A 9,365-nucleotide genomic window follows, 5' to 3' on the forward strand; every position below is an offset into this window, starting at 1 on the left:
GTCGGAGCATTTCACATTTTGTCGAATGCACTTCTCTGAATATCCTGATAGCGACTCCAAATATAATCTTACGAGTTTGATAGAGCAAGTGGAACATTAATTTGGTTTCGGACCTCTTTGTCTCAGCTCGATCTGACGTTGTTTCCTTGAGAATGGCACTTTACACAAATTTCCCACTTGGCTCGGCTTTTTCAGAGTTGGGCCTTTAACTCAGAGATCCCGCATCTTGATTAACCTAACAGTGTTGATAGGGGCGTTAATTAAACCTATACCGTTTCATCATTCTCCCCACTTCCTCACCAGCGCAGACACGGAGACACACAGCACCAGGCCGGCCAACGGCACAAGGTCAAGGATGCGCATTCTTCTTTCTGGGGAGGTAATAGAAGAGAAAGGGTGAAACGTTAGAGAAAAACTGGTGGTAATTGGCAGAAATAGAGATGATCGAGGGTCTGGGTTTGTATTGGGGTGTGAGGAAGGGGCGGGCGGGGGTGCGGGTGAAACATTAGAGAAAAACTGATAATTGCAGACATAGAGATGAGGGTCTGAGTGCATAAGGGGTGAAACATTAGAGAAGACCTGGTAATTGATAGACATAGGGGTTGAGGTGGAAGGGTAGAGGTGAGAGGTAGGTTGAGTATGGGGTGTGGGAATGAAGTAGAATTTGGGGGGAAAATGCAAGCTAGCATGTGTAAAATAATGCAGTATACTATGGCGACATTGGTGGATCACAGAAATCTCTTTGTAATGGTGTACACATTTCGCTAAGAACGTGATTTTACATACAAAGAGATGACGTGAAAGGAAAAATTCAGGACCTGAAAAATATGTTTGCTATATAGGTGCTGGACTGGCTGTGAAACAGTTTACCAACATTAGCACACGAAATAGAATTTAGGAAGCAGGATGTCTGATAGAAAGAATACAAATGAGGTGGAATTTGACTTTCACTTTACGCGGATAGGGGATGGGGGCTGGGGGTTAGGCGTTTTGGGTTAAGAGTTCGGGCTCGGGGGTTAGGGGGTGAGGGCTTTAGGGCTTTAGGGCTTTAGGGCTTTAGGGCTTTAGGGTTAGGGTTGGGGTTAAATACTTTTTAAAACCTTTGATTACTATTCGGTACTGTTTTTTATGTTTGTTCCAAGCAAATATGAGCAGGGTTATTTAAGGGTGGCTTGTCTTGCTGAAAACTTGAAATACAAAATTGGTTGAGTACAAAGAAGGAATAGTCCTCTCTCTGTATACCTAGGTTTATTTTTGATGAAACTGAATATGAGCTGTATTGGACAAAATGCAAACCGACAAAAAACACCAACTTTTTTATAGTAACCACGAATCTCACGTATGCCAATCAATTATTTTATACAGATTACTCAGAGGACTCCTATCCAGCGCAATACTGAGAAAAAAACAACTGTTATAATCCTATTTAATTGTTCGAAAGTTTTTTGATGATAAAAAGTTGTTGCTATAATTATTTTTTCACTTTTACTTTTACACAAAATAAATGTGTAAAGTGATCGTATGGAATTCAACATAAGACTAATAGACATATTGGAAAAAAATCAAGGAACAAAGTGCAGAAACGTTTGGAAGAACTGTTGTGTTTTTTTAAAAACAACAACAAAAAACCAAACCAAAACAAAACAAACAAACAAACAAACAAACTAACAAAAACAACCAAAGTAAATGAACAATACAAATTCAAAATGCCCAACGCACAAAAAGAAAACACACATTTATCAGATTAAAGAAAAAACAAGTTTTAGTAAAAGGGTTTTTAAAGTTTATAGGCCAAGTCTATATTATTATTATATTATTATTATTATTTTATTATTTTTTTTTTTTACTTTTTTTAAATTATTATTATTGTTATTATTATTATTATTATTATTATTATTATTATCATTATTATTATCTTTATCATTATAATTATTATCACTATTAATATTATTGCTATTATTTCTATTAGAATTGTTATTATGATCAAGATACTCACTTGGTTGTAAAAATTTCCCCTATTGTTCGCGGTGTCTGGCCAGTGGTTGATCAAGAGGCTCACAGAAGTACCAGGGTGGAGCGGAGAAGTTTAGCAGCAGTCGCTCCCGCACGCGCGTATTTTATGCACTCATCTTGCCGAGAACAGCATGACGTCACACCCCACATCACGTGTGCTCGCACGGTCAAGGTCCCATGTGCCCCAAAAAAATTCTGACGTATCAAGCGACAATTAGGCTCAAGATTTATCAATATTTTTAATATATAGGCTACATAAAAGACAACACAAAACATGATTACTAAAGGCTGAAAAGTAGAACATCTATAATTATGAGTTCATATAACACATCTAATATATTTCTAAGCTACTTATTCACACAGAAAAGAAAAGCCCACTTAATAGGGAAGAATTAAATTTCTTTAACAAAAATTATTTACAGCTTTTCTTCTTCTTCTTCTTCTTCCTCTTCCTCTTCCTCTTCCTCTTCTTCTTCTTCTTCTTCTTCTTCTTCTTCTTCTTCTTCTTCTTCTTCTTCCAAAAAGAGTTTTATTAACAAAGGGCAGCGAGAAAGGATTTGTATCTTGTATCCTTTGCTGAGTCAGGATGATAGAAAATAATGTGATTGGCTGTTTGGTTATTACCATTCCTAATGTTGATAATTAGTGTGGCTAACAAACATGCAAATGTGTGTGTGTGTGTGTGTGTTTGTGTGTGTGGGTATGTGTGTGTGTGTGTGTGTGTGTGTGTCTGTGTGTGTGTTTGTGTGTGTGTTTGTGTGTGTGTGTACGTATGTTTGTGTGTGTGTGTACGTATGTTTGTGTGTGTGTGTGTGTGTGTGTGTGTGTGTGTGTGTGTGTGTGTGTGTGTGTGTGTGTGTGTGTGTGTCTGTGTGTGTCTGTGTGTGCATACGTGTGCGTGTGTGTTCATTGTGTACAACTAGAGGCCGAAGATTGTAAAGCAGTCTTAACGGTTTCAAATGAATAAATTATGTCATAGAAACATTTCTCAATTTGGGTCGAGTGCGGGGCTCAAGCCATTGGCTTTTTACGACGCCTTGCCGCTGTTGCATCATAAAACAAATTTATTCCCCTTGTTTCCTCACAACGTAGCTCATATAGGAGACGGGCTTCGATCCTGCTTGTCAGGGATAAGGGAAACTATCAGAGCGCGCACTTTTGACTAAAAAAATATGTTGTCGTTTTCACAACTTAACACTTATTTGAGTAAGAGCCATTTTGGCATGCTCGCTACACAACTGTGGCTCAATGAAAGAAAGCAAAAAAACAACAAAAACCCTTAACAGTCATTCTAATGCAAGACGAAAATTATCGGTTTTTGTAAACTAGTTTTATTTGTATAAGGCACGAGTAGACCTCAGTTGCTTTGCCAGTTGACTCACCTGGGAAAAAAATGAAATAGTTTTCGTAGCACTGAATGTAACTGAAATAATGCTGAAAAAAAAGGAGAATGTAATCGATGAATGGTACTGACAACCAAAATGTACCGGTATCGTTAAAAAGTGTGCGGTTCAGGATACATTAATTTACCTCAAAGTCCCCGCAGAAAAACTGATAATAATGATATACTCGATACAAATTGTCCTCACAAAGGAAAGAATTAATTCGTACCCCCCCCCCCCCCCACCTCCCCCGTTTTTTGTTTGTTTTGTTTTTGTGTTGCTTTCTTCCTCTCGGTGGATTCAAAATGAATTTCGTTAAGTTTTAATGCCTCCCGAAAAGGGGTGGTTGGCGGGTGCTCTGAGTGGTTTGCTCCTTTTTTCCCCATCAAATATCTATCGTAACCCTGGGGCAGTGCCGCTGACTGTAGTGTCTTTAGGCCATTCCCAAAGGGGGGACATTTCTTGTTCAAGCACAGTGGAATTGAAAATGGGCTGATTCATTATGTCACGCTCATAACTGAGCCTGATCTACAACAGGGAACTGCTGCTTTTTCTTTCCTAATCCTTACTATTGCCATTTTCCTCTACTTCTTTTGTAAGTTTGTCACACCCGCTATTTCCGGGGTGCCTTGATAGTCGAAGCAGAACTTGTGCTGTTGAAGCTAGAGAGGTGAGCTGAGTAAGTCTGATTGCCTGTAAAGACTTCTCTGTTGACATTCACCCCTTGGCGCTCATATGACCTTATACAGTTGCGAGCGCCGTAAAACCCTCTACTATAAAACATATATCAGTCTATCGTTCTTTTCTCTCCTTCTTTTATTTTTGTTTTGTTTTGATTGTTACTCGTCTTTTGCACCTTTAATCTTCGGTCTATTAATAAGACCCAGTTGTGTGGCATTCCTGTAAAATTTCAACTAAATCATAAAACGTGTCGTCCCAAAGTCTAACAAACGGATGAACACAATTACAAGGGGGGTGGGGGGGGGATTAAAACCCCTGACAAGATTATACTGTTTCCTTACCATATCTGAGGCAGTCGAGACCGTAGATAAAATAAAGCCATTTCTTTGGCGCTTCCTAAAATAATTATTGGAGAAATGGCTTTATTATATTTTATCTAATATATATTTCCAAGACCTCTCTTGTGAATTTACAATAAATTTCAAAAGAATACGTCATCAGAAATAGTCTCTTATAGAAAGGAGTGACGCTATAATTTGGTGGATTCACTATTTTGAGAATATTTTCTGTGAACAGTTATTGTGCCGATGCTCTTGTTTATTTTCTAGTCTTTTTAAAGTTAACGTTTTATTGTTAATCGTCCATACAAAATATGCTGTATATCTTTTTTAAATCTATAAATGCAGGGCAGTAAAAGAGTGGCCATACTGACAAAACCAAAAGACTGGTATAGGCCTATAACGTTATAACGTGAGGACTTCTCGTTGTAAACTAAATTAAATAGATACTTAGATCTATTTAACTTCAACGACAAACATACTTCTCTTCTCCCATCATTTTTTTTTAAAAGAACAGTTTGCAAAATAACGCTGGAAATGGTTTTCTTTTTCATTTTAACCTTCAACGATCAGTTTTATGTAACAAAAACTACTTATTAAAATATATTGACATATAATGACAGCAATTATTGTGGCAGCAGATTACACATTTCCTGCACCAATAAGGTCTTTGAGTATAATATCCCATGCATATTGATTTACGTATAACCTGGTATTTTTAATTGCAAGATCTTGTTTCCGTATTCAATTACCCGTACATATTCCTACAATTTGTCTAAATTACAGTTACACCTCCGGTAATTCGCCCTAAATAAGCGCTTGGATATTTTACTATTTACTTAAATTCCTTTACGTATCATATTAATTTGTTGTACTTGTAGCAGTATGCGTCTTTATAAATTGTAGAATACAATGCTATACATGTAGTAACCCAAAGAGCTTCCTCGCAAATTATTCTGCACGCTCGCTGTCTATCTATCTATCTAGCGTCATGGAGGTACCGCGTAATGGGTCACAACTGCTGGCACAGGTCCAACCACACGGTTTCATCAGCGACCGTGTGTTTCAGATCGTCTACTATTATGTTCTCACGACTTTCGCCCACATGGCGATTCAAATCTTTGGGATTGCCACGAACGTCCTGAACATTTTCATTTTCTCTCGAATCGGCGGCAGCGACGGTATAACGGTTTCTCTACTCGCCTTGTCTGTGGCCGATTTTCTGTATCTCATCTTTGTTTTAATTCTCACATCCTTAACGATCCTGATGAAATTTTCCAGCTTAGAGCCATCTGTCAGTTTTCCTTTCCTGGGTTTCTTGATCGTGTGGTACGGCAATGTGTCCATCGACAGCTCTATGGCCATCACGGTGTTTATCGCGCTCCAGAAGTGCGCATGCGTCGCCATCCCGTTAGTGTTTCAGAACGCGTTCACTCGTTCACGCTGTGTCGTGGTCCTGTTGACGATATTCGCCATGATGTTTCTCTCCTATCTCCCTATGAACATCTCCCACAGGATCCAGCCAAGGTTTAACCCTCTCACCAACAGAACAGAGCTGGTCTATAAAAGCGCTCCACATTTCGCCGCCCTCATGTCTTTTTACTTGGTGTTCAACAGAACTGTTCTACCTGTCATTTCGCTGACAACGGTCATTGTTTGCTTGCTTATCCTGACCGTCAAACTCGAACAGTCTGCCAGATTCCGCAGCAATATGAAATCCAACTACTCAGCCGCTAGAGCTCAACCGGAAGCCTCTGGCACAAAGTCCACATCTGGCAAAACGGGGAACGTCACTGACAGAAAAGAGATTTACGTCATCAAAACTGTTGCTTTTGTCTCGGCCATCTTCATCGGCTGCTACATACCTTACATTGTAGCGTCAATATGCGAGTTCATATTTGATGAATTTTCTACACAGGGGCAGTTTAAGAATATTTTCTGGATAATTGATGAAGTACACAACATACTGATTTCGGTAAACTCTTCCATTAATATATTCGTATATTTCAACTTCAATAAGAAATACAGAGAGCAGTTTCTAACAAGCATTAAGAAATTAACTCGCAAACATTGATGTGGGAATACTGCTGTAAGGGAAACTCATAGCGAGTGTGTAAATAAAAGTAAGTGTATGGCTTTAACGTCCCTAACAACACTATTCGGTCTTTCGAAAAGCGGAACCTCCGAATGTAACTTCTGTCCCCGATAGGACCGAGCCAAAGGGGTTGAGAGTCTCGATAGGGCCTTGGAACTCTAAAGAACGATCTGAGTTCAAAAATGCCCAGGCATGGGTACGAACCTGGATCCTTAATTTGCTCTGTAGTTCAACATGACGTTAACTGAGCTAACGGAGTGCCCTTAGCAAGTTAGGCTTGTGACACGTCATTTGCTGCACGGAACTAGAGAAGACAAAATGGGGGAAAATGTAGAGTAAGAGAGAGGAGACTTGGATAATTGTTAGTTACTTTGAAGTAGATAATACGGATAAAAATAATGTGATGCATCATGGTGAAATCAGGTGCTCGTCAATAAAATGAAATTTTAAAAAAAAAGGCATTTTTCTGGCCCTTGGGCTACTTTTTTCTTTCTCATTTGGCGCACCAACATTTATATCCATTTAAAAACACATTTCTGTGTGGATTTTACTGAAAAACATTGATTCAATGCGCAAAAATATAAATTTTCTGTTTCCAAGGACTCTCAAACGATGGAAATTATCAAACTCATCCCGTGGCTTTGCCCTCTGTCGCTCGTGGGGAAACCTTCCAGGCGAAATTTTGGCCAATTAATTTGTGTCACGACTTGATGGGGTCGGACACTCGTCAGTTTTGGGGTATATAGGGTTATTGGTATCATCTGGCCCGCGCATTTGCCTTGTTTTTGGTGAAAAAGTATCCACAAAAGCTTATGCTGAATCATCATCATCAATGCCTTCACCCCTGACAGGGTATAGACCACATACAAGCTCCTTCCATTTATCTCTGTCCTGGGCCATCCTTCCAAGCTCGTTCCAAGTGAGCTTCATTTCTCTCATGTCCCTTTCCACGCATCTCCTCCGTGTTTCCCTTGGCCTACCCCTGCCTCGTGCTCCTTGTGGGTTCCACTGCAGTGACTGTCTTGTGATGTTTCCGCTGGGCTTTCCAATGTGTCCCATCCATCGCCACCTTCTTAGTCCTATTTCTACTTCTATATCCTTTTGTCCTGTCCTTCCCACAGCTCTTCATTTCTTATTCTATCCTGCCACTTACTTCTTAGAATACTCCTCATACATCTGTTGGTACGCAGTGAGATGTTTCTTGCTTTCCAGACTTTTGATAATTGCTTGAAGGCTGACCTTGCCTTGGCGGTTCTTGCTTTAACATCTGCCTCGGTTCCACCTTTACCATCGATGACACTTCCAAGGTAGGTAAAGGAGTCCTCTTCTTTCAGGGGAGTGTCTTCCACTGTCACAGCAGGGCTTGAAACTTTTCCTAGCTTCACTACTTTTGACTTGCCTGGGTGTATACGTAGGCCAACACGCCTTGATAGGCTGTTGAGTTCCTTGGTCCTTTCTTGCATCTGAGCATGTGTGTGAGTGAGCAGTGCAAGGTCATCGGCGAAGTCTAAGTCGTCCAGCTGCTGCCAAGGGATCCATTGTATTCCATTACGTTTGCCTCTGGTAAGTTCTTTCATGACCCAGTCAATTGCCAGTTTGAAGAGAAAAGGTGAGAGCAAGAATCCTTGTCGCACTCCTGTCTGTACCTGGAATGGTTCTGAGAGTTGTCCTTCGTGGAAGACTTGGCAGTTTGTTCCATCATAGGTGGCCTTCACAAGCTTGGCGATTTTCTCTGGTATTCCAAAATGCTGCATGAGTTTCCACAGAGTTTCCCTGTCCACGCTGTCAAATGCCTTTTCAAAGTCAATGAAGTTGACCACAAGTGGTGAGTTCCATTCAAGCGATTGCTCAACAATGATACGCAGAGTAGCGATCTGGTCCACACATGATCGGTTTTTGCGGAATCCGGCCTTGTTTCCTCGAAGCTTCTCATCTGTTGCCAGCTTGATTCTCTCCAGGAGTATCCTGTTGAAGACTTTTCCAGGTAAAGACTGGAGTGTAATGCTTCTGTGGTTGTTACAATTGCTGAGGTCTCCTTTCTTTGGCGGCTTGATTAGGTGGCCTTCCTTCCAGTCTGATGGTATTTCCTCCTTTTGCTAAACCTTTTCAAATAGAGCATAGAGAATTTCCACAAACGTATTTTTCTCTGCTTTAAAAGCTTCCGGTGGTATATGGTCGGGACAAACTGCCTTGTGGGACTTAGTGTTTTTATAGCAGCTACAATTTCCTCTCTTGAAAGTGGTTCCGTGACTATTGGGAGTTCATTTCTGGCTGGAATAATTCCTGGTTGGTTTTCTGGAGGTGGTCTGTTCAATAGTTGATCAAAGTGTTCTCTCCATCGGTTAAGTTGCCCCTCTGGGTTGAAGACAGTCTTTCCCTCTTTGTCTTTCACTGGTAGAGTGGGCTTGCTGAACCTACCTGAAAGAGTTCTTGTAGTCTGGTGTACAATCCGTAAAAGCCCGTCTGTTGCTGCTTTCTTTGCCTTTTCGGCCAGGCCATTCAGGTAGGTTTTCTTGTCCTTCTTGATGGAATTCTTTACCTCCCGGTTTACTTCGGTGTACTCTTGTTGTGCAGCGAGTTTCTCAGATCGGGTACGGCTGTTGTTGACTTGGGCCTTCAGCTCTCTTCTTCTTTTGACTTTTTCTAGAGAGTCCTGTGAAATCCATTCATTCCTGGTGTTGTCTTTGGGTCCTACGGTGCCTCTCTTATCTTATCCCAGTGTTCGTTGACTTCACATTCATCCAGATTTTGAAGGGCTTGAAATCTGTTCTTCAGTTCCAACTTGAACTCATTCTTCTTTACTGAGTCTTTCAGAATATGTTGAATAGAAGTCGAAATATTTGCGATTGAAGGAGC

The 9,365-nt window shown here is 40.4% G+C and overlaps 2 protein-coding genes across 3 annotated transcripts in view; one reads left to right on the forward strand and one right to left on the reverse strand.

Annotated features, from left to right (window-relative positions):
• Positions 1-369, reverse strand: part of LOC101849609 — a gene marked incomplete in the record, with an annotated part of 41,365 nt that extends 40,996 nt beyond the window's left edge. For both annotated transcript variants that reach the window (XM_035969327.1, XM_013081598.2), the window contains 1 exon segment: positions 301-369. In XM_035969327.1, coding sequence (XP_035825220.1) covers positions 301-363 — 63 coding nt within the window.
• A 5,036-nt stretch (positions 370-5,405) lies between these two features.
• LOC101854079 (probable G-protein coupled receptor B0563.6) lies at positions 5,406-8,497 on the forward strand. The gene is made up of 2 exons (XM_005096790.1): positions 5,406-6,287; positions 8,468-8,497. The coding sequence occupies exons 1-2, from the start codon at positions 5,406-5,408 to the stop codon at positions 8,495-8,497; spliced, it is 912 nt and encodes a 303-aa protein (XP_005096847.1).
• The last annotated feature ends 868 nt before the right edge of the window (positions 8,498-9,365 follow it).

Source organism: Aplysia californica, unplaced genomic scaffold (genome assembly GCF_000002075.1).
Source record: "Aplysia californica isolate F4 #8 unplaced genomic scaffold, AplCal3.0 scaffold00137, whole genome shotgun sequence".
Lineage (NCBI taxonomy): Eukaryota > Metazoa > Mollusca > Gastropoda > Aplysiida > Aplysiidae > Aplysia > Aplysia californica.

Bases quoted from the DNA above. Each gene is read 5' to 3' on its own strand.
- LOC101854079 (XM_005096790.1), top strand. From the start codon at position 5,406: ATGGAGGTACCGCGTAATGGGTCACAACTGCTGGCACAGGTCCAACCA. The intron at 6,288-8,467 runs GTAGCGTCAATA...GATTCTCTCCAG, and splicing joins GCTGCTACATACCTTACATT to GAGTATCCTGTTGAAGACTT.